Raw genomic sequence first — 24,450 nt, 5'->3', positions numbered from 1 at the left:
GCAGTCAGCAGACCAGACTGCGGTCCACAGCGCCCAGCACCATCAGGCCAACTGGCTTCCCTTCCACACCCAGCAAGCCCTCCCCTTATTCCAGGCAAGAATGCCAGTGCCCCAGTGCACCCCGGGGTCTGAAGCCCAGCAGGGACTCCCCATACTTACCTATCTGCCCAGCCCCAGCCCCTCCTCTGGAAGCACCAGCCACCAGCCAAGACCTGGAACCCTGGGCTTCTGGGGTGCATGCACTCCAGTGAGCCATTGTCATCTGTACCACCAACCCCCACTCAGCTTCACAAGCTGGGCCAGGCATGGTGTTTGCACATGCTGCCAAATTTCAGGTGAGATGCATTTGCTTCTGTCTGGCTCCTGTGCTGGGCCAGACCGTCCGCTGTCACCCCAGCTCTCCTGGCTGCCAGCTCTCAGGGTGACTGTTACCCCCCTGCACGAGGAGGGCCCCCACAGAGGGTATGAGGTCCCAGGGCACCTGGGGATGGTCTCTGTGGCTGACTGTGTTGACACGGGGCTTCCTTGCCTGAGCACCGGAGTCCAGCTCTGCCGCTTCTCCCGGCTCCTTTCCCTCCCTGGGGAGTTTGGGGACCTACCCCAAGAAGGGGCTCTTGGAGGACGCCTGAAGTGTGATGGTGGATGGGGGGAACAGGGATGACCCTCACCTCCACCTCAGAGTACCCAACCCCCAACAATGATTCCAGAACCCCAACTTTCCTCTTTGTAAACTTCTACCAACGTGACCAGGAGAAAATACAAGTGCCCTTCCAAGTGGGAACTGAACCCCAGTTTCCCCTCCCCTGAAGCAGGGTGCCCACCCAATACTCCCAGACAGCCCAGAGTGGGCCTGAGGGCAGTAGTGCCCACTGGGGGGCTCCTACCCATGCCCCATTGGACAGAGTTTCGTGGACTGGGCTGGGCGCCCCCTCCTCCCTGCTTATCTGGGAGGCAGCTGTTCGTTAAACACACACCCCACAGCTCAGGAGGGGCTATTTGGCTAATGCAGCAGCAGGAAGGGTCTGCTCCCCGGGGAGAGGTGAAGTCCAGTCCTGACTGCAAGCTGCCAAGGGAGCTTGGTGCCAATGAACTATTGGGAAATAGTGTCACCTGCTGGCCAGGCCTCAGAACTGCATGGCCCCTGCTGGTGTTCCCCCTGCCACCCTGCTGCCCGTCTCATGCTCAGCCTAACAAGGACAGAATGGAGCCCAGCCCAGGGTTGGGTGCTGACTTGTTGCAGTTGTTAGCTCAGCAGAGCAGTGCTTGGACACAGCTGGCCAGCCCCTCCAGGAGGAGGAGTCTGGTAAAGGCCTGTGTGTTGGGGGGGGTAGAAGTGAGGAGCTGGGGGACAGATGGGGCAAGTGGGCTGGCCCCAGAGAACTCGGAAGTCCCATCCACTTGGTTCTCAGCACAGTTTCCCCCAGAACCCCAACTTGGGGCCAAGTCCAATTTGCCATCCTTGCTCTGATCACTGCTCCCCAAGTCTCCCCTTGGAGAGAACCCCATGTCCTTATTCCCTAGGGACCCTGTAGAGACTGGGACACTCTCGGGGTGGCCATGTCTGGGTCCCTCAGAGAAACTCGGGCTCACACAGGTAGGTCATCAACAATTTATTCAGGAGGGGGAAGCCCAAGCCAAATGCCACCCCCCCACCTCCCACCTCCCACCTCTGCAAGCCAGCCCACCTCCCAAAACCTCCCCTGAGGGAGGGAGACCCCACCTTGCAGCTCCTGCCTTGGTCTCTTTGCCTGACCCCAGGGCCCCATGACAGCATGAAGGGGAGCAGCCAAGGTAAAGGGGGGCTGGTAGAGCAGCTGTGGGGGCCCTGTGCCCCAGCCCAGCCACCATCCTGCCCATGCTCCCCAGCACCCACAGTTAGCAGCTAATGAGATTCTTGTTCAGGTTTGGTTTTCCAACCAGAGCGCCACTCAGCTCTAGCTGTTGGCAGTGTGTGAGGCCCATGCTCCGCCACTGTGCTAGGTCTGTGTGTCAGGGACCTCGCCCTTGGGCGGCTGAGCCAGCACCTGCCTGCAGGCTAGACTGAGCAAGAGGGAGGGAGGATGGGGTGGTGGCTGAGGGCTACCCCCCCACAGCTTGGAGAACCCCTCTTAGAGTGGGTGCAGAGGGTGGGGGAGGTAAACAGGGCAGAGACACTGAGGTGTCCCTCTGTGGGGACCCTGGCTGCAAGAGGGGGTGCTGTCATAGCCACACACCCCCGGGGAGAAGGCCAACAGCCACTGTCCCAGCCACCCCCAAGAGGAAGGTCCTGGCCCAGGGGAAGCCCCAGCACGGGGAAGCAGGCAGGGTGTGGAGGCCAGTGGGGCAGCCAGCCCCCAGTGATGAGAGCAGCTTAGAAGGCAGGAGCAGGGGTGGGGTGGCCAGGTGATGTCCCCTCTGGGCTCAGGGTGCCTCGTTGGAGCCCATGCTGTTGCCTTTGTTCACGTAGAAGGGACGGTAGTGAGACTGCAGAGGTTGCAGGGGAGAAGCAGGTAAGGGGAGGAGCCAGTGTACTCCCACAGCAGCCCTCACCACACCTGCTGAGGCTTCACCCCGGCAGTTTGGTTGGGGGTGGGGGGTTCGTAACTTTGAACCTCAGTCAATCCCTATCAGCCTTTCTCTCCACACTTCCCCCTTCCTCTCACCTCCCCCAGGGAACATCCCAGAGCCACTCAGATCATGCCCGTCTCATGGATGGATGTGCCAAGGCTCAGAGAGGTAGAGCAGCTGGGTGGCAGAGGGATGGGGTCTGAGCCCCAGCAGTGTGGCTCCAGCACCCCCCCCCAAGACCCTGTCTCCACATCTTCTTGAGACCCAAGGCTTTCCATGTTTGCTCCTACTCTTGGGGAGGGGCCAGAGCCCCAGCCCCTTGGCCTCCCTCATCAGGACACAGGGGTGGGGTATCTCTTGGGAGCAGCCCAGCCACCTGCCCCAGCTATCACCTCTGTGAAAGGAAGTGAGAGCTGGCCGCTTCCCAGCCATGCCAGCAGGACCCCAGGTGTCACCCCCAGTGGAAGGGAGAAGTGCTGCTTGCCTTGGTACAACACTGTTAACTGAAGGGAGGAAGCAATCCCTCCCCCAAGTCACCACAGTACTCAGGTCCTCAGCCTGTGGTACCGAAGGCCTGCTGACAGAAGTGCCAGGTTGGAGAACAGGGAGCAGACAGAGACCCAGGAGCTTCAGGCAGGCCACCCCAACTCACCCCCAGAGCCCCCTCCCCAGCTCAGGGTCATGACATGTGAGACTTGGAGGGGTCATGAAGTCACCCAGCCATCTGGCTCATGTGACGGCTAGGGAAACTGAGGCACAGAAGAAAACTGAGTCCTAGGAGGCCGCCGTGTTAGTGAGTGGGCTGGGGCCAGAGTGGTGTCCCAGCTGTCGTGCCAGCCCCCTGAGCCCACATCCCACCTCCGTTCTCCATCACTGTGGGGGGTATGGGGGTTCTCTGCTGGGATAGTGGGGGGTGGGCAGCAGGGGGCAGAACCCGGAAGGCTGGCCTGAGCTCTCCGGTATCTGCTGAGTGCAGCTCCAGGTCTCAGCGCCCCTGGGTCCAGCTCCAAATTACACATGTGATCACGGAGCTCCACCGCCAGCAAATTAGATACTTTCCAATTACTCCAGCTCCCATCACCGCCACCAGTGGCTCAGAGCACCCCTCTCCCCCCAACCCTGTGTGTTGACCTCCAAGAGAAGGACACAGAGTGACGCCCCAGCTAGGCCTGGTGTCACCGCCATCTGGGTCTCTGGAGAGAGTATTTGGAGGGGAGGGGGCTTCAGGCAGAGCAGAGGAGGGGCAGCCCCTGGCCATTAGGGCCTGGACAGGGGTCAAGGCCACAGGTATGGGAGACCTGTTTCTCCCAGGACAGGACCACAAGAACATGGCTCCCCTGAGTGTCTCCTTATCCCTCGCCCCCACTCACACTCCTTAGACATTGCACTTGAGGTGCATCTGCTCCTAACTACCCCCATCCCAACCCCCAGCTTCTGCTATGGCATGAGGGGTCCCCGGCTCTAGCACCCCTACCTCTGGGCTGAGTTGGTGGGGGTCAGGCTGGGTGCCCACTCCCCCTGCTTGCTTTACAGTGAGCAAGGCCAGGCCTACAGTCTCTGTCATCAGCTTCCCCCTACTACCACCATGGTCTCAGGCCCCTGCTACCTGCCCCTCCCTTCTGGCCCCCCACACCCCCCACGGCACCATCACTCACCATCATGGTGTGCTTGCCAGATTTCCAAGTCTGGGGCTGGGCCTTGGGGCTCTGGCTACGGATGATGGAGGGGTAGCCTATGGGGTAGGGGTGGGGGACAAGGGGGCTCTGGTCAGAGGTGGCTGGGCCAGGGTCAGGTTCCATGGCCACAGCCACACAGCTGCCACCTCCAAAGTCCCGCCCTGAGCACCATGCAGTCCTTGCTGAGCCAGCCTAGTGGAGAGGCGGGTACCACATAGGATGGGGAGTCCAGGCAGGCAGGAGGAGAGACTGGGCAGTCTGGGGCAGGCAACAGGGCAGTGCCACCCCTCTGTTCAGGCCATGAGGCCTCCCACTCAGGAAAACTGCCCCTAGTCACCCCTTGCACCAGAGTCCTCACCCCCATTCCGGGAGGTCAGTCCTTTGCTCCAAGCTGCAATGCTAACTAGCTAACAGCAGCAAGGTTTGAACCCAAGTCTTACAGGACACCCAAGGCCATGTTTAGGATTCTCCTGCCCAGTGAGGTGGCCCCTTCACCCTACTACTTCTTAGCAACAGGTGGGACCTAAAAGCACCCTGACACAGGGTGGGGCTGGGTCTTTTCCCCTCTCCCTGTACCCGACGGCTCTGGAAGGAACCCTGTGGTGACCATCAGTCCACAGGGCAGAGAGGGGTGCTGGACAGCTGTCTGGCCTGGCCTTGGAGGGGGAGCCAATGGCCCTGAGATCCCCACAACACGCACCCAGGTCTCTGGGTGCTTCCCAGGCTGGCACAGAGAAGGGGGTGACCCAGCTAGCACCCATCTCTCCCTATATCCACGGGTCCCAGCTGGAGTGAGGGGAGAGATCGGGCCTCACTTCTCAGCTCCCAGAATGGAAACCCCAGGGCACCACGAGAGAAAGGAGAAGGAGGAGGGGTTCCTGCAGACCAGCCAGGGCAGCGGGGTGTGGGCAGCAGGCACCCCTCTTCCAAGGCCTCTGGGGAGAAGGGCCCAGGACACCCTAAGTGCCAGCAAACACCAGGCACCCGCCTTGGGGAGCAGAGGTAGGGCCCAGGAGACAAAATGGTACCAGGGTTATTTCTAAATGGCCCACCGACGTCCAGAGGTTTGGAAAACTCTGAGGTGGCCTGTCCCAGGGTGGTGAACTGATAGGGGACCTTGCCACTGCCTGCTGGGAGAGAGAGAGGCATTAGCAGCTCGGGGCTGGGTCCAGGGGCCATCAGAAGGGTGCTGTCATTCTTGTAGCCTTTGCTCAGCTCTCTGCCTCCCCAGCCCCAGGGGTGGGAGGGAGAGCCCTCCAAGGTAAGGTAGGGGCAGGAGACCCCTTGCACAAGCCCCTACCCCCTCTTCCAAGGCCACTCCTGGTGCTGACTAACATGTAGGGGACATCCGTGTCCCTAGGGAATATGGGGGTTCAAGAAGGGGAGCTTCTCCAGTAAAACTTCCCACAGGGAGTCAGGGGGCTGTCCCTGAAGGCCTGAGGGCTCTGGTCATTGTCCCTTTCCCACCAGGCTAGTCATCTCAGATAACCCATCAACTTGACTAGGACCCCCCCCTCCAGGCCAGAAAGGGCAGACAGGGGATAAAGCCCCCTTCTGAGGTTGACGAGGGGTCTACCTGCCCTGCATACCCCTACCCTGCAGGACATATGTCTAGGTGTAGAAGCTGCCCACACCCCAGGCTGTCTCTTCCCTGAGGGTCCCAGGCTCACCCCAACTCCAGGAGACAAGACCTGGGATCCTGTGAGCCCTGTCAGAGTTCCAGGGTGCAAGGAGGCCTGAGAGATCCCTTGTGTATCTCCTTTACCAGAGGCAGCTCAGCAGGACTTGAGCTTTGTGGGGGCAGAGTGACCCCAAGTCCTGGCATTCCCGAGGCTGGGAGCAGCCAGAGGCCAGGGTGGAGCCCGCTCTGCAGTGGGAGGTGGGAATGTTAAGCCTGAGGGTGTAGTGTGGGGGGCATGCTCCCTGAAGCTGTCACTGCATGAGGACCCCCTTCTCAGAAGATGAGGGGTGTGTGCTGACAGGGCAGGCAGGGGGGCCAGCCAGGTCCCTGGAGTGCGAACTCACCTTTCAGGGAGAAGGAGGAATTGCCCTGCACGGGGGGCTGGTCGTCGGAGGACTGGATGCTGGAGGTGTACTCCCACACCCGTGAGGTGTAGTTCCCTGCGGGCAGGCCAGGACACACATGCTCTGGGGCATTCCCTGCCCCCCCTGCCGCCCCCTGCTGCCCAGCCACCCTGCCCACTGCCAGAGTTGTCCTTCTAAGGCATCAGTTCTGGGTCAGGAAGCAAGCCTAGTGGCAGAGAGCAGGACTTGCATGCATGGGGCGGAGGGCATAGCTTCCATCCCCAGGGAGGCCATAGCTTCCATCCCCACAGATGCCAGAGCTGAGTAGTGCTCTGGCCTCTCTCACATAATAAATTAGTAACAATTCTAGTAGTGGTGGTGGTGGTGGTGGTGGTGGTGGTAGTGGTGGTAGTAGTAGTATTGGAGAGACAGAGAAAATGAGAGGGGAGGGGGAGATAGAGATGGAGAGAGAGAAAAGAGAGACACCCGCAGCCTTGCTTCCACATTCAAGAATCTTCCCTCCTGCAGGTGGGAAGTGGGGCCTTGAACCTGGGTCCTTGCACATAACATGGGCACTCTACCAAGTACACTACTGTCTGGGCCCCAGAAAATATTATTTAAAATCAGAAAGCACCAATACATCTCCAAAGGCCTCAGATGAAGGTGCAAAGCCCCCACTCGGCATCCACTGAGGGGTCTCCACTCCTCACCCCGGGTTCTCATTACCCAGTCCCAGCCTCAGGGACACCCTGAGACAGAGAGCTGGGTGCCTGCTGCCTCTCCCTGGCTGACTGAGGGGGACTTACATGCACACACACACATGCACAATGCACACAGACACACAGGTGTACAAACACACTAGTGTACTCACACAATTTACTCTCCATGGGACCCCCCCCATCTACCTATGGCCCCCCCACCCTCACCAGGAACCAGGCCCTCGGTCTGCACCCCACAGCTGTGCCAGCCTCACCTTTGGTGCCGTAGAGATTGTTGAAGTTCTTCTGGTTGGTCTCCTTGGAGAGACGGCTGGGGGACCCCGGCTGGTAGGAGGTGCGGGCCCCACCTGCAGAGCAGGAAGGGGTGAGGCTCAACCGGGGCCAGGGCCTCTGGCTGGAGGGGCACATAGACTTTGGGGAGTTATCTGTGGAGGGGGTGCTGAGCGACACTGGATCAGACAGCAAGCTCAGTGACAGAGAGCAGGGCTTCCATGCGGGGGGCGCAGATCCAGAGCCTGCAGGGGAGAGCCCCAGAAGCTGGGATTGGGGTGCTTATGAGGAAGGAGGCCAGTGGCTAAGTGGGGTGAAGGTATTGGGGCTTGGCCTAGCAAGGACTTTGTTCCCAGGGGGTGGGGGGCTGGGGCTGATGTTGCCATGAGTATCTCCCAAGAGCCCCCCACACCAGGGACAGGTGGCCCCACCCCTGAATCTAGACTTTCATAATAATCTGGACTGGAAAACAAAAGCAAGACCCATGCTTTTCTAGCTCCCCGCCCCTCCCCTCCTAGCTGCTCTGCCCACTCACCCACCTGCCCCTCTGGCTGCCCACATCTGTAGTCCTCCTGATGGTCTCTCTCACCCTGTCCCTGCCATAAGGAGACAGCACTGGTCTCTTGAGGAGTCTTAGAAAACTAACCTTTCTGGGAAGCCACAGTGCCCCCACCCCCCCCCCACGCTGCCTCCTGCTGCCCCCAAAGACTCGGCTAGTGGCCTTTCGGTCTCCTGACCTCCTGGGCCTTGCCTGTGAGGTGGTGAGGGGGTCCCACCTCCTGTCCCTAGCTCAGGGGTAGGGACTCCAGATGAACCTGTTCCCTCCACCCACAATGCCAGCCTGACTCACAGTGACTGAGCTGGCTGCCATCCTCGCCAACCCCCCACACACCACCTCAACTCATATAGGGGTGGTGAGGGGTCAGGGGTCAGTGGAAGGGTGACACCGAGGATCTGGATTCTTCCCCCTCACGGCTCTCCTCCACCAGCACCCCTCACCACTACCATCCTGCAGTTTTTTGAGAGCAAAGGGAGTCATCAGGGGACCCTATGTCATCCCACAGTGGAAGGCAAGGTAGGAGGACCCTGGCCGAGAAAAATCTGGGTGTCCCCCTCTCCAGGGGAAGCCCCCAGAGAGACACAAGAGAGGACCCTCCTCAGAGCCAGGCCCAGCCCAGGAATGCAGGGTGTGAAGCCCAGCTGCACACGTGCCCAGTTGTTTGTGCTGGGTGGGGCAGCCAGGTTCCTGTCCACTGAGCTCATCCCTCTAAGCCGAGCCCCTCCTGCCTCGAGTGTGGAGGGAGGGAAGGGGGTCCACACCAGGGCCCCCAACCTTTCTGCTTCCCCCAGTCTCCTGTGCCCCTATCCCCAGGCCCTGTCCCTGCAGCCCCCACACCCCCATGCTCGGCCCTGTGATGCTGGCACCCAGCACCCTGCCCTGATGTAACGGGCATTGTTGTGGTTTGATGCAGCTGCAAAGAATGTGACAAGTCTCCACAGGGCACCCAGGCCTGCGCAGTCTCCTACTTTTGGAGGGCAGGATGTTCTAAAAGGGGCCCACCCCCCCACAGATCAAACCACGGATCCCAGCAGCCTTGCAAGCCCTCTAGAGGGTCTGGCCCATGTCAGGGATCGACCGGGGGATGGGGTGGGGGCTCAAGGTGCCAAGTTTCATGACTGAACCAGGAGCTTCAAGGAGCAAAAGGGGTTGACAAAGGCACCTGAGGATGGAGGCCACACCCCTCAAGCCCTGCCCTACCCCCGAGCCCAGTGCAGTCTGCAGAGCGGGTGCTAGAGGTCTTACCCTTGGGAGTCAGGTACATGGAGTATCTCTTCATGGTGTCAGGTGCACTCCACTCGCTGCTGTAGCTGCTGCTATAGTTGTTCATGTAACGGTGGTCCCCGCCTGGGAGGGCAGAGGCCACTCAGGGAGGGCAGCTGGCCTGGGGCGTCCCTGGGCTCAGTCCCTGTCCCCAGAGGAAGGACAGTCCCCTCTGCTACTGTGGGGCCAGGAGGGTGTGCACACTCCAGCCCTGCTTCCTGGGCCCCTGGGGCAGCACTCCCCTTGGTGTGTATCTCTTTCTTTGAACCCAAATTCCCCCTCCCCAATCCCAGGGTGAGGTCTCAGCTTTTTGTTTGATCTCTGCCTTTGCCCATGGGCTGAAGACCCCACATGGCAGATAAGGACACTGAGGCCCAGTGTCGCAAGGCTAACAAGGGAAGAGTTGGGGTTTGAGCTCTGGTCCCCACTTCCTGCCTCTGTTCTAGTCACAGTTAACTCCCCCCATCCCCCAAGGGAGTGAACATGGTTCTCTCCACCGCCACAGACCCAAACAACTCAGCAGAGGAGGCTGAGCAGAGGGGACAGAGCTACAGAGGGAGTGTCACTGTCCTCCCCCCCTTTCAAGTTTCCCTGCCCCCACCAGTGGACCCCCAAACCCAAACACACCCTGTGCTCCATGCTCACTGTCTCCAGCTACCACTTTGGCCTTGTTCCTGTCACTTCCTAACCATACCTCCTATTCTGATTCCCTCTGCCCCCCACCCCGGCCTTCTCCTGGATGGAGGTGGCCCTGGCCCGGTGGGCAGGTGCCAGGGAGGGCATGAAGCCACTCTGCAGTCACCCCTACAGTCAAACCCAATTCTCAGGGACAGGCAGCAGCAGGACAGAGGGCCGGGCAGTGATCCAGGGCCCAAGGCAAGGTGCAGGCGCTGATGTCAGCAGCACCCATCCCCACACCAGCCACACCACCAGCGGCCACACCAAAACACAACCATAGCCCAGAAACGGCCCAGTGGGGCCTGGAGCTGGGTGGTCCCCAAGGTTGTTCACAGGTACCCCTGGGCATCAGATTTATCCCCTAGATCTGGCCAGACCTGCGCTGAGTGGGTCCTCCAGTGGATCTGAACCCCAGATGCTGTGTGACCACCAGCCTGAGCTGTCAGCCTACAAGCTCCCTCCCTGAGCTTCTCGTTCTCAGGGCCTTCCCATCTGTGAGGGGTACTGTGTCCCGCGGGGTGGCAGCTACAGGAAGGGGGAGCACGGGGTCAGGGGCAGCTGTCACCACTGGCATCATCACCATTGTCCACAGACATAGCTGGTCTTGTTATTATGGCTGAGTTGTCCCCCGTGGGGCTAGGGCACCCTCCATGTTGCCTTCACCATGATACAGACACACCCCAAAGGGCCCCTCACTTCTGCCCTCTGTTACCCCTTCTTGTGCTGAAGGACCCCAAGCTCCGTCAGGACAACAAAGACGAGGCCTCCTGCTCTGAGGCACCTGGAGCTGGATGGCTGCATACCCCAGGCCGGGTGTGGGGCCTGTGTACCAGGCGGGGTCTTGGGGAAAGTGCCCAGGCTGAGAGCCCTGAAGGCACTGAGCTGGAGCTAAAGAAACAGGACTTCACGGGGCTGTTTCTCAGGTGGGAGGCTTCCTCTGGTCTGATTCAGCTGGGCTCTGTGGGGACAGCAGGACTTTGGGGGACTGGGTGAGTCACCGACACTCTGCACAGTTGTCCCCAGCCTGGTCCAGCCTGTGAGCACCAGGCTGGAATGGGTCTCACAGATACAGGGTGGGTGAGCCCAGCCTGGAAGCTGGGGGGGGGGGGTGGAGGATGACTACAACCTGGGCCTGGGGAGCCCCCTGCCTGCTCAGCTTCTGTAGTGAGCTCAGTGCCTGAGGTAGCTGGACCCTGATCCAGCACCCTTGGGTGGGATGGGTGGCCAGGTCTGGGGCGGGGCCCACCGTTGTCCATGTGGCTCCTCTCGATGAAGCTGCGGCTCAGGTCCGCCTTGCACATCTTCTCCACATGGCGCATGCACACGTTGAGCAGGTCGTCCTTGAAGTTGCCTAGTGGCTGCCCCAGGCCCTCCCCCTCCAGCAGGACATGGTAGGTGGGCAGGGGTGGGGGCAGTGAGTAATTGCTCATCAGGGCACCGAACTCCTGCCGAGAGAAGAGAGATACCATGTGGCCCCTGGGCCTGCAGGAGCCACGGGGACCCCTTCCTCTCTGCAACCCCTCCCTCTTCCCCAACTCCCGGTGCACCCTGCAGGGAATCCTAGATCCCCAACACATACCTAGGTCAAAGTGGGGAGTGGGGATACAGGATCCCCTGAGAGCCTGCTGAGAGACTAGAGGCTCTAAGGAAAGGTGAGGGCTGAGTTGAATGTTCTGGTCACTCACAGTGGTGCTCAGTCCTGCCCTGGCACTTTCCCGCCCTTCTCCACCCCCCACCCAAGAAGGCCTCCTATCAGGCTCCACCTCCTCCCAAAGCTGGTGGGGGTGACTCCAGCCTGCTGCCCTTCTCAGAGCTTCCACAGGCACTTATCTCCAGAGCCACACGCTCTATCATTAATTACACGCTCCCCTATATTGTTCTCTAATTGTGCACGCCTTATCTGCCCTGCTGGATTGCAGCTTCCAGCGAGAGGGAGCTGTGCTTTATGTTTCTCTGTTCCGCTCACCACCTAATAGCAGCACACAGGGCACACAGCAGTGCCCAAAACATCCTCGAGAGCAGGAGGACAGATGGGTGAGTGGGCAGGCAGAAAGATCAATGAGATCAAGAAGAACAAATATGCAGCTCCAAGCACCACTCTACCCTCCATGCAAAAGCGAGGACAGACAGTCACAGGACTCTTCTCTACTTAGCTTGGCATCCTGCTAGTCTACTAGCTCAGGTCGGCACAAGGTGGGATCTGTGTGCCATCTCCAAAAAGAGTAAGAGGGTGGCTTGGGTGGGAAAATTAAATGAACAAAGAGATGAAATCTCAAACGGATGGATGGATGGATGGATGGATGGATGGATGGATGGATGGATGGATGGACTGGTGGGTGGGTACTTAAATTGATGGGTAGGTGACTGGGTGAGTGAATGAATTGATGGATGGGTAGATGGGTGGGTAGGTAGATGGATGAATGGATGGGTAGGTGGGTGATAGGTGGATGGACGGATAGATAAGTACATGGATCAATGAGCTGGGAGTCTGGGGTCATGCCACCCTAAGGGTATCTGATCTTATCTGTTAAACAAGCTGGTGGATGGATGGATGGATAGATTGATGGATGGATGGGTGGATGGGTGGATGGGTGGATGGGTGGATGGATGGATGGATGGATGGATGGATGGATGGATGGATGGATGGATGGATGGAAAGACAGCTGGATGGCTGGACACTGGCCAACAGCGGGGAAGCAAGGGGAAGTGAAGGAGCAGGGCGTCACCTGCAGGAAGAGTACGGCGTCGCTGATGCTGTGCAGTTGCTCGCGGGTCTGCTTGTCCTCCTGCAGCACCTTGGCCCTCTCATCCAGCGCGTCCACGATGATCTTCACCTGGTCCACGGCGTCCTGCTCCCGCTGCTCCAGCGCGGCCCGTACCTCCTCCTTCTGCTTCTCCAGGTCCTGCACCAGGTCCCGGAAGTTCTGCTCCAGGATGGCCTTCTCGTTGGTGGTGAAGCTCTGGGTACAGGGGGGTTGAGAGGCAGGGCACTTCTAATCCAGAGGCCTGGGCCCTGGAGCATCCTCCGGCCCCCACCTCCCCTCTTCCCACCCCCACCCCCCGCAGCCCTTGATCATCATGTTTCTCAGTTCTGCTTCAAATGTCTGGTTTTCCTACAGCTCACTCCTCTCCATCCCCTTGTGCCAAGAGATGCTGGCTGAAACCTCAGCCGTGCAGGTGTGTCTGGCTGTCCACGCAGCCAAGAGAGGGGTCAGTGACTTGAGAGACCGGGGGCTGCAGCTCTGCGATCCCTCAGACCCTGGTGGGCACACCAGTGGCCACAACGGCAGAGAGAACATACATTGGGGACTTTATATAAAAGGAGAGGTTGCCACCCCCTAGACACCTGGCCCAGACTCAGAAGGGGGATGGGTGGTGATGCCAGAAGGACTGGGAGGAGCACAGGCAGTGACTGTGAGGCCTCAGACCAGATTCAAGGCCTGCATCCCCTGCTCCCCACCCCCCACTTTCCCAGCAGGACAGGTGGGTGAGAGCCCCAAGGCTGGTGGCCTGGGCCCTCACCTTGATGCGGTCCTTCTCCTTCTGCCACTTCTCTGCTTCGTCCTCAACCTCAATGATCTTGAGCTGCAGCTGCTCCTTCTGCAGGGACAGCTCTGTCTGCAAGGGTGGGGGAAGGTAGTCAGAGGGAGCAGGTTGGAAGAAGTAGAGAAGCTGGGCCCAGGTGCTGGTCCACCCCAGCAGGCAGGGCTCCCCAGCGTCTGTCTGGCCCCTCCACTCAGCAAGCACATAGTGGGCCCCCAGCTGTCCCAGGAACCTTGCCGGTGACTGGGGACCCAGCAGGCTGGAGCTAGGGCTCTGGGATTGGCCTCCTAGCCTCATCCACCCTCTGCCAACCTCCTCCAGCCTGCAGGCCCATTTGTAGGGTTTTCACTCCAGAATGTGGACCTGAGCTACTAGGAGGGGAGCATCTGCTTCTTTCAAGCTGGGGAGGGGTGTGGCCTGGCCCAGGAGTGCTGTGGCCTGTGTTGCAAGCAGGAGCCCAGCTTACCGCCAGCAGGGCTCAGTCTGAGCAGGCACAGCTTTAAACCGGTTTGTGGGAAAGACAGACTGCTCAGTCTGCACTTGGGGCCAGCCAGGGACTTTCACTCTGGGGCCTTGGGGAGGAGCGACATGGAGAAAGTGGTGTGGGGGAGGGGAGGAGGGGGGAAAACAAAGGGAGGTTTGGCTTGAGGACACAGGCCACTGGGGTCTAGTGTGGGCTGTCATTTCCCTTCTACGGGGTAGGGGGGGGCATGCCCCTCTCTGAATAGCAGCTACAGCAGACAAAAAGAGAAGAGAGGAAGCCAAGGCCAGTCCCACTCAGCCAAGCCAAGAGGCTCCATTTGTGCTGTGGGGGCATCCCACTGGGGTGCTCAGAGACCCCAGTAGTAGGGGGCAGCTTAGCTGCCAGACCTTGCCTGCCTGGGGCTCCAGGTAACATCGCCTTCCATGCATGAGCTGGGGTAGTGGTGCCTCTCTCTGCCTCTCTCTCTCTCTCTTTCTCTCTCTCTCTCTCTCTCTCTCTCAATAAATGCAGTTGGCTATGCTTTAAGCAGTGCAGGAAGACAGGTGTGTGAGCTCCACCAGGACTGGCAGGGGGACTTGTGAGTGGGCTATGGGGTGCTCCAAGTCTCCCCACCACACTGCTCAGGGCTGCGCCCTCTTCTCCTGCCTTCTTTGTAAAGAATTCCAGGAGCAGTCAGTCAGGATCCAAGTCACAAGCCAAGGATGCCTGTGACGCTCTTTATGATGATAAGGTATAGCTCCCAAAGGTGCCTCTAGGCCAGAGAGGGGTGCTGAGGGTGGCACCTCACTGTAGTCACCAGGGTCATGGACAGATGGCAAGAAAGAGCACCCCTGTGTTCCTCAGGAAAGGTGTCAGGTGGCTAAGATTCTGGTGGACAAGGAACATCCAGGGATAATAGCAGTGGTGCCCCCATTTCAAAAATCACCCTGCACCCACATTGCTGGGCTCCCCAAAAGGTGGCTCTGTCCTCAGGAGCCATGTGTCCTGCCAGCAGCAGGCTGGAAGCTTCACAGTCTGAGAGATGCCAGGGGCAGGAGGGAGAGTGGGATGACATCTGGGGAGGGGGCAGCTCATGGGGCAGCATTAGATTCCCCTGTAGGTGGGGGTAGTGAGCTCTCACACTCTCAGGAGGTCAGGAGAAGGCCGGGCCTGCTGGGTGGATCTGAGCCCTAGGGAGGGGACCAAGAGGCTGTCCCGGTCACCTGCCATCCAGCCAGGCCTTTGAAGTCACTCAGGGAGACACGGGACACAGAGCTTCTCACCTCTTCCACCCTCGCACCCCAGAATTCCTCCAAACAAGGCCCAATGGATAGAAATTAGAGGCCCGGGTCCAGGTGGGGCAGGGTTAGGGAGGCCCAGGAGGTGCTCCCCCCAGGGGGGGGGGGGGTCCAAGGTCTGAATCCAGCTATTGCCACCTCCAGGAAGGCACCCTTTCAGCTACCTTGCCCTCAACTGTCCCTGTCACAGGCTGGGAGGGTCACCTCCCAGGGAGATTATGGGGTGAATGGGAGCTCTCTGAAACCGGGCACAGACCCCCCCACACACACACCCTTTCTTTGATGTTCAAGGAGCCCAGCCTTTCAGAGCCCCCAATGCTGCTTCTCAGGCCTCTGTCTATTCTCACTTAGGCTATTGTGTTTATGTCCAGTGCTCACTGGAACACAAGAGGCACCATGCACGTGGGCCAAAGGAGAGCCAGCCTCTCAGGATTGTTTCCCAGATCTGCAGTGGTTTTGTTCTTTAAGTTGTTTTGCTTTGCTTTGCTTTGCTTTGCTTTGCTTTGCTTTGCTTTGCTTTGCTTTGCTTTGCTTTGCTTTGCTTTGCTTTGCGGGGGCGGCCAGCTGAGCATGAAAAGTGACCAATTGGAGTGGCAGGTGCATCAGGCGAGGGCTGGGGGCTGTGTGCATGCACTGCGTGGAGGATACAGTGCAGAGCAAGGCACGGGCAGAATGAGTGGGAGGTGGACAAGTTCTCCTGAGTGGATGCCCACTTTTGGGAGGAGGTGAGCAGTGGAGAAGCGGCTTCTAGGGTGAGCAGAGCTGGAGGGAAAGGAGGAGGTGGGGCCTGCAGGTGAAGAAACTCATCCCCGGGGGAGCATGGGCCCCTGAGCAGGAGGGAGGTAGGGAGCACCATGTACAAAGGAAGGACAAGCAGACAGGATGAGACATCGAGGGCCAAGGGCAGAGAAAGGGGTGGGGAGTGGCCTGGGGCTGGCAAGGTGGCAGAGGAGAGCGAGGTTTGGGCAGCAACCAGCCGGCCAGGAGGAGGCATGGGGCGGGTCTGGACGCACCAGGGCAGGGTCAAACACGGAGCCACAATGTCTGCAGCAGTGGGTGGGGGAGAGACCAGACTGCCTCGCTCTGTGAACACTTAGGGAAACCGAGACACAACTTGGGAGGGGCCCCCAAGAACAGCTGTGCAGGGCACATCAGGGTCTCGGAAGGAGCCAGGGCTAGGAGTTAGCACTTGGAGAACAGTCCTTCTGGCCCCTAGGGTGAGGGCATCTCCAGTGGAAGGACAGGCTTCTAGCATCTGTCTATCTCTGGGCATTTCCCCTTTTGCAGGGGGACTCCTCAGAGCAGGCAAAGGCCAAATGGGGGTGTGGGCACAGAGTGACATAGGCAGGGGCTGGCTTCCTCTACAGCACTGGAAGGAAAGTCGCTCGTGGAACTACAGAGAGCTTGTCAATGTTTTCTTTTCTGGAAAATTGGCTTGAGGGATGATTATCAGTCGAATAAGAGACCAGAGCGTCACTCTCTGGCACAAGTGGTGCCAGGTAGAGGGGGTGCACAGAACCTGGGCCCTCACACATGCCAGTCCTGCCTTCTCCCTGCTGAGCGGCTTCCTGGCTGCTGTCGCTTGTCCTTTAGCAGTGAAAGGAGTGATGCCCATCTGTAGAGGGTGGACCCAGGGCCTGTGAAGCTGGGATGCAGCCAGACCTAGGCCAATTGCCTCGGAATGTCCTCTGTGCCTCCTGCCAGCTCCTGGCCAATGGTGCAATTTGGTGGCTGTCCCTGCCACCTTCCTCTTCCTCCCCAGGAGGAGAGTTCCAGCTCTCTCCTCTCCTCCTCTGAAACCTGGGGAACCCCAGTGTCTAGTCTGAGGCCTCCGCTCCCTGAAGCTCCACCCTGCTCACCTCTCTCCTGACTTCCTTCTCCTCCCTGTCTCATCCTCTTCTCCCTGCCCAGGCCTGTCCCTAAATGCTTTCTTTGTTTCCTTCTCCCACACTCTCTTGCTCTGACACTCTGGGCAGGGCTGGCCACCAGGCCTGAAATCCCTCTGAGCCTTGGGGAGCGGAGGCGGCCCTGAGAGCAGAGGCTGGCACAGGGCTGGGGGTGAATTTGCTGGGGCTCCCCCTGTACTGGCCCCAAGGCCTCCATCTTCCCCTGCTTCAAATTAACCGGATGGGCCTTTGGCTGTGACATTTGCCAAATGAGCCAGTTAATTGCCAAATTTGTACTCTCAGACAAATGGTAATTACCAGGATAAGAATCTAAAATGCCGGAGTAGATTTCCTTAGATGTCAAACAGCCCAATACTAGAGGATGGGATCAGGGTCCCTGCTCCAGCAGGAACTCCTGCCCTGGAGACAGGCCCAGGAACCTGTGTCTCAGCTTCCACCCCTACCCCTGGCCATTTGGACATGAGGATGACTGCCAGGAGTCATTGACACCAAGTCAGGGGCCAGGGAGACAGCTCAGCCTGGCAGAGCAACATGCCTGCCCCCCCCCAAAGTCAAAGGTTCCACCCCCAGCAACACCTGTAATACAACAGAGCAGTATTTTGCCCCTCTGTTGCGATAAATCAATTTTTCCCCTTAAAAACAAGTATGAAATGCTGAAGGTGAATCTGCTCAGTCTAGGACAGGCTCGCAGCCTGAAGCCCAGCTCCCACCTCTGTCCTGCACGGAGCCTGGCGGAGTGTCCCCGAGTGTCTGCACCTGCTTCATCCCACCCCACAGCACAGCTCCCACAGTCGTGGGAGCAGAACCTAGGAACCTTGGCCCCTGGAACAACTGGATGGCAAGACAAAAAAAGTCATAGGACAGGCGAGGGAAACAGAGTCAGAGAGTGCCAGACCCACAACTGGCCCCCATGATGCCCCAGATGGGACCTGGGAGAGGCAGAAGGAAGGCCAGAAAGGGGTGGTCATGGCCACTGACACCTTGTGGGTCTCAGCTGGCTCAGCAGCGTCACAGATGTGGAGTGGATGGAGCGCTGTGGGACCCCTGAGGACACCAAGAGTGCAAGTAGGAGCAGTCTGACCCTGGGCCCTGCTGACACTCCTGATGACCTCTTTCCCACAGGCTTCTGCTCAGGCTCTCCCAGAAAAGCAGAGGCCCCAGCAATAGGCACCCACGACCAGGTGTCACCCACAGCCTCATGCCACGCACCCAGATGGAACTGACATCACAGGCCTGCCACCCTGCCGAACCGGTTCTGGACTGGGCTCGTTGTGAGAAGCCGTGTGTGGGTGCTGTTTGGGTCTGCAGGGGACACCTCCTCGGGATTCCGGGATTGACATGCTCAATCACTTTGATCCATCAGCCCACTAGCCCTGCACTGAGCAGTGCCCTCTCAGCTGGCATTCCAGATGAGCCCAGCCTGCACAAGATGCCTGCTGTTCTCAGTCCCTGAGTGCAGAAACTGCTTCTCCCTGCCTAGCTGTGCTGCTGTCTATCAGCAGATGAACACATACACAGACAAACACACAGACACACAGAGAGAGACACACATAGAAATACAGATACATAGACATACACAGACACATAGACCACTCAGACACACATACAGACACATAGGCACACAGACACACATACACAGTCACAAAAACCCACAAATACACATAGACACACACGGACATACACAGACACACAGACAGAAACAGACACAGAGACAGACACAGAGACGCATACACAGCATGGAAGCCCACTATTGGGGTACCCTGTGGACCAGTCTCCCACAAAAGCCCCCTTGACATGTTGTGTACATTTTCTGAACCCTATTCTTCTCCACCCCTCCCTGAATTGCCCTCAAACGCTGGGAGAGAACTTGAGGGAGTTCTTCCCGAGACTCCAGGAGTGTGGCCCAGTCCCTTCCTGTCTGCCCCTCGTTGCCCTGCAAGGGGCGAGAGGAAGCTGGCCACTTAGCTGACACCCCTCCCAGCTGGGCGGCCTGCCCCTGCCAGCTGTTGTTTGCTTCCAGCTATGCAGTCCTGGGCAGCTGAGCCCCAGCTAGTCAGTGCCCCTGGTCTCTGCCTGCTGACCGACATCACGCTCCCCGGAGCCCTAAGGCTGTGCCTGGGCATCCCACAGCAGTTCCCAGTGCCCGGTGAAACATTCTCTGACCCACTGCTGTCCATCTGTCCTAGCTTTGCTTTCATGGGCATGCCCTTGTTCCAGATGACATTAAGAAGCAAGCTCTACCTGTCATGCAGACTAGTAAGAACCTGTGCCAGCTGTGGTGGGAATCTCTGACTTCTGGCCACCAGTCCCCATCCGTGAGGCCTTGAAGACAAGCCCCAGAGTCCCAGGGAAATCTGAGCCCCCACCCCACCCCCCAGTTGTGTCCAATCATCTGGCTTCACATAGAGGGGGAAACTGAGTGTAAGAGCTGAAACAGTCTATGGTCTCACAAGTTCAAGGCCAAACCCAGGACACAACAGAGCTTGACAGTGTCCCAGAGCTCCTGCCTGAGGCTCTGTGCTCTCTTAGCACAGTGGGGACAGATGGTGGCCTGTTCAGACTCCCCAGCTGGGCTCCACAGCTCTACCCCATCTTCACCACCCAGCACCAAGTTGCAAGCAAAGCTAGGTTTGGGGGTGGGGGTTGCAACTGGGGACCTCTCCTTCCTGGGCCAAAGGAGGCTCCCAAAACAGGTCTTGACAGCTCTTCCTGCTTCTCACTCCTTTGTTCCTCTTTGCTGAGGGGAGGAAAGACATAACTTCTGGTCAGGCGGTAGGGCTGGGGAGGGGTGCACCAGCTGCCCCATTCTGAGGACAGCAGTTACCACCACCTGACAGGAGCCCCCCACAAAAGAGAGGAGAGAGAGTAACAGGCCTCTGGGGGATATGGGGACAGGGATGGGCAGCCACAGCCAAGCCTTTGACCCAGAATTGGGAGCCCAGGTGCGCCCTGCTGGCAAGCCTCCACAGGCCTCTGCTCCTCCCCATCTGAACACTCTGACGTCCAGCATTCAGCAGCCTGTGCAGCAATCCACACGCGCACAGAAACACCCACCTTCCAGGAGCACGCAGGTCTGACGTGCACCCCACCCACACAGCCCAGCCTGCACCAGGGTCGGCTGACAGGTACTGGCATGTCCACTCTCAGCAAAACACAGGGCCCAGTGGGGGTGGGGGGTGACGGGGGGCAGGGGGGTAGGAGCCGTCACAACACTGGGAAGACCCTGTACTGCCAGTGTGGACTCCAGGGGCAGAGAAAAAGGGCAATGATGTAGCCCCACACCAATTCCTTCCTCCCTGTCTACAACCCCACTCCCCAGGAACCAGCCATGCTGGGGTGGTGGTGTCAGGGGTGGGAGAAGAAGAGGGTTCCTTTAGATGATAAAGGAGCAGAGCCGGGGAGGCGGCTCAGTGGCAGGGCGCACACCTGGCATGTGTGAGGCCCTGGGTTTGATGCCTGGCACCACAGGAAGGAGCAGTACTCAGTGTCTGTCTCTCATAAATAATTTTTTTTTTAAAGTAGACTATTTTTAGTGGCATCTATGGCCATCCTATATACACAAAGAGGTGTGAAGCTGTTCTCTTGAAATGCCATACTTTTTACAAATCAGTAAAATGGAATCAGAACAAATACACGAGAGCAAACAGTTGAGCCAAGCTCTGAGGTCAGCCTGGAGGGTTCTGGGGGGATGGGGGTGCTGCTCTCTGATCAGCCAGCTCCCACCCTGCTCTGAGACCATGCTCACACTACCAAGAGATGCTTCTGTCTCCTGGGACCTCAGGGCATCACAGACCTGCCTATGACACACACCCCACACACACACACACATACACTGAAACCCCGGGCTTTGGGGAGGGGACCTGGAGGTGGCGAAAACTAGAGCCTCAGGCCCCGGGGAGCCACCTGTGGAGAAACGGGTGTGGGGATGCAGGGGTACCTCCTTCTCGGCCTTGGCCTCCTCCACCGTCACGGTGCTATGGTTCTTGTGCTCCTGGAACATGCAAAGGTAGCAGATGCAGGTCTGGTCGGTCTGGCAGAAGAGCTCCATGGTCTTACCATGCAGCGGGCACTTGCGGGCCTCGAAGTCGCCAATGGGCTCGAGCAGCTGGTGGTCGCGGAAGGCGGCGCCCTCCAGGTGGGGCTTGAGGTGCAGCTCGCAGAAGGAGGCCTGGCACACCAGGCACGACTTGACGGCCTTCTGCTTGTTGCCGATGCAGGAATCACATAGCACCTCCTCAGAGCCCGGCTTAGGGCGCGAGAGGAGCCCCCCGTCGCCCCGAGGGTAACTGTTGCGCCGGCCCTCGGGCTCCACGATGGTCACCGTGGGCTTGCGGGGCTCCGAGAACATGGACTTGCGCAACTCCCCCTTGTCGGCGAAGGAGACTGGGGGCTTCTTGGCGGCCCCCAGCTGGAGCCCGGCATAGGGGGAGCGCTTGCCATCTCCAGAGTCCATGCTGAAGTAGTTGGAGCCCTTGTCGTCCACGGACTCCACGAACTGGATGATGGGGCGTCGCCAGTCACCCCCCGAGAACAGCGAGCTCTTGCCCTCCCCGGCCTTGAGGGCGCTGCCCAGGCCCTTGCCCTCCGCCTCTCTGCCGTGCCCATTGGTGGTGGCCTTGGCGTCTTTGCCCTCGGCCTTGGCCCCGTTCTCCAGGCCTCCGTTAGGGCCGGGCGGGCTGCGGGCATCCCTGGCTTCTGGGCTGGCTCCGTTGCTTCTGGAGGCTTCGGCGGCTTCCATTGGGGTCACTTGGCTGGTGGGCGCTCGGGCTGCAGGCTGGGTGAACTCACAGGCGGGTGTCTGGGCAGGGAGTGGAGCAGACAGCCCAGGAGCCTGGAGACACACCTCCTCCGGGGAGCACGAGGAGGAGGGAGAGGAGGAGCTGCAGACGAACCCCTGACACAACGGGCCAGAGCAGGGCTTCCCAGCCAGCAGAGCGGCTAATTATACAACTGGCCACGCCTGGAACATTCAAACCCAGCCCAGTTCTTTCAAGATGTATCTCCCTCTGCCCTCCCCAACCACCACCACGTTTAATTATTTTCCACAGCTCAGCAACCAGTTAGGCTGCTTCCCCGTCTGACACACCTTCTCGGCAGGAAAGTGGGGGAGCCTCTCTGCCCTCAACAGTGGTCCCCAGGGCAGAAGCTGAGGTATCCACACAGGCCCAAGGGACAGAGGGCTGCTAACAGGGTCACTGGAGCCAAGTGTCCTCATTGGTTGGAGGGTCTCAGAGAAGAGAGTCCCCTTCCTGGGACAGTGGCTGCTTCTATCCTGTAGGGAAGAGAGGGGCTCCCTCTGACTATCTGTGTTCCAGAGTTTGCAATGAAGTGACTCCCAATTATTGAGCTCTGCTTGCTTATTGTTGTTGTTTATTGCCACCAGGGTTGTCTCTGGAGCTTAATGCCAACACTACAAATCCACAGCTCCCAGTGGCTTTTTTTTCTTTCTTTTTTCCTTTCTTTCTTTCTTTCTTTCTTTCTTTATATTTTATTTGATAGGACAGAGAGAAATTTTAAAAAGAGGGAAATATGGAGTGGAGAGCAGGAGATAGAGAGAGAGAGACCTGCAGACCTACTTCATCACTTGTGAAGCGTCCCCCCTGCAGGTGGGGAGCAGGAGCTCAAACCCAGATCCTTGAGCAGGCAGCAGCATGTTCGTCCAACCACCCAGAGGCGGGGTCTGCTTGCATGTGTAACCCCTCAACACTCTGCTCCAGAATCCCTGTATGACAGGTGAGGGAACAGGGCCTGTGAGCAGGCCCCTCCCCTGAGCCAAGTGGCTGAGCTAGGAGGAGAGGTGAAGGCTGTGGAAACTCGAGTCCTCCACCACCACCACCACCACCACCACCATCACCACTACCAACACCTCCACAGCCAGGTTGTCACACTTGTGTTTGGCCCCAGACACTGCTGGGAGCCCCATCTGTCAGGGCAGCCCAGGCTTCAGAGGCCAGAAAGGCAGAAACAAGGGAGATCCTGAGTGATGACATCCAGGGGAAGGGGTCCCCGCACACAAACACCTGCCTCTGTCCCCATGGGCCTGGCTGTATGACTCAGGAGAAAAGCCATCCTCCTACCCCTTCAGACCAGATCACGGTCTCAGAGAACCCTCCATGATGAGGCCTGCGATAGCCGGGAGGCAGAAACCCACAGGAGGGAGCAGTTCTAGCATGTCCATCACATAAACACAGAGCCGGGGAGGGTCCAGCTGCCAAGTAGAGCCCCTCAGCTCCTGCCAGGACGTGCCACTGTCATGGTTCCAGGAATCCAACGCCACCCACAGGCGAAGGGCAGGGTCTCTGGCTGTGTCGAGTAGAACCAGGGTGGGTGTGGCCAGAGGGCAGATTCTGGGCCACGCTTGGAGGAGGTCTCCATCCCTTGTCCAGGTCAGGTGCCCGAGCCCCTGTTCCTTTGGCTCCTCAGGCCCCATGGCTAATCCTCTGCCGTGGTGGCTCCCAGGAGCCAGAGCAGAAAGAAGCTTGGTTCACAAAGTCCAGAGTTTTAAATGAGGGGTGTGTGGTAGAGTGGGTATGCAGCCAACTGACTTCTCAAGGTGGGGGGCAGAGGGTCCCTGTCATCTCAGGACCACTCCCAGGCCCCCCCAGGAACCCCTTTGGATTGAAACATACCTGAAGGTGGCTAAGTACTTAGGGTTTTACCCCTTTCTCAAAAGGGAGGCCCAACTTTGCCAGGCCCCTGCCTGGGGCAGGGGGTAAAGAGAGTCAGGGGAGGGCGGTGGTGGCGCACCTGACTGAACGTACATGTTACAGTGAGCAAGGACCCTGGTTCCCCCCCTGCAGGAGGAAAGCTCTTGGAGTGGTGAAGCAGTGCTGCAGGTGTCTCTCTTTCTCTTTCCCTATCTTCCCCTTCCGTCTCAATTTCTGGCTGTCTCAGTCCAATAAATCAATAAAGATGATTTAAAAAAAAAAGAATCGCAAATAGGGGCGATCCACACCCTCCCTCACCCCCTGCGAGAACAAGCTATGAGGAGAACAGAACAGGGAGGACCAGAAAGAAACCTGGGAAGACAGCGGCTCTGGTCATAGGCGCAGCATCCCTGCTGGCTAAGTCCAGGGCGTGGAGCCAGCAACCACCTGGTCAATGGCCTCCTCCAGCCGACACTGTCTTTTTTTTTTAATTTTTTGCCTCTAGGGTCATTGCTGGAGTTCGGTCCCTGCACTATGAATCCACTGCTCCTGGAGGCCATTTTCTCACATTGTGTTGCCTTGGCTGTTATTGTTGCCATTGATGTTGTTATTGTTGGATAGGACAGAGAGAAATGGAAAGAGGAGGGGAAAACAAGAGAGGGGGAGAGAAAGATAGACACCTGCAGACCTGCTTCACCGCCTGTGAAGCGACTCCCCTGCAGGTGGGGAGCCGGGGGCCCGAACTGGAATCTTTGCCCCGGTCCTTGCACTTCGTGCCACCTGCGCTTAACCCACTATGCCATTGCCCAACCCCCTTTGTCTTTGTCTTGGAAGAGAGATGAAAAGCACATGTTA

At 58.7% G+C, this 24,450-nt stretch overlaps 1 protein-coding gene across 3 annotated transcripts; it reads right to left on the bottom strand.

Annotated features, from left to right (window-relative positions):
• Window positions 1-1,595: 1,595 nt before the first annotated feature.
• On the bottom strand, window positions 1,596-21,870 carry TRIM29 (tripartite motif containing 29). Of its 3 annotated transcripts, none has more exons than XM_060179905.1 (10): window positions 20,886-21,870; window positions 13,260-13,355; window positions 12,464-12,697; window positions 10,984-11,182; window positions 9,042-9,143; window positions 7,222-7,314; window positions 6,249-6,344; window positions 5,252-5,353; window positions 4,203-4,279; window positions 1,596-2,463 (listed from the first exon to the last, which is right to left on the bottom strand). In XM_060179905.1, the coding sequence occupies exons 1-10, from the start codon at window positions 21,684-21,686 to the stop codon at window positions 2,401-2,403; spliced, it is 1,863 nt and encodes a 620-aa protein (XP_060035888.1). In that variant the 5' UTR covers window positions 21,687-21,870; the 3' UTR covers window positions 1,596-2,400. The 3 variants fall into 3 exon arrangements, with proteins under 3 accessions (XP_060035888.1, XP_060035889.1, XP_007523636.1); XM_060179906.1 differs by having other exon boundaries at window positions 5,252-5,350; XM_007523574.3 differs by lacking the exon at window positions 5,252-5,353 and having other exon boundaries at window positions 20,886-21,869.
• Between the last annotated feature and the right edge of the window lie 2,580 nt (window positions 21,871-24,450).

This window comes from Erinaceus europaeus, chromosome 20 (genome assembly GCF_950295315.1).
Source record: "Erinaceus europaeus chromosome 20, mEriEur2.1, whole genome shotgun sequence".
Taxonomy (NCBI): Eukaryota; Metazoa; Chordata; class Mammalia; order Eulipotyphla; family Erinaceidae; genus Erinaceus; species Erinaceus europaeus.
Note: the sequence above shows the minus strand (reverse complement) of the source record. Positions and strands in the feature narration are given on the sequence as shown.

Coding starts and splice junctions, on each gene's coding strand:
- TRIM29 (XM_060179905.1), bottom strand. CDS start 21,686: ATGGAAGCCGCCGAAGCCTCCAGAAGCAACGGAGCCAGCCCAGAAGCC. Junction 13,356..20,885: donor AGGCCAAGGCCGAGAAGGAG/GTACCCCTGCAT, acceptor CCACCCTTGCAG/ACAGAGCTGTCCCTGCAGAA. Junction 6,345..7,221: donor CAATCTCTACGGCACCAAAG/GTGAGGCTGGCA, acceptor GCCTGCCCGCAG/GGAACTACACCTCACGGGTG.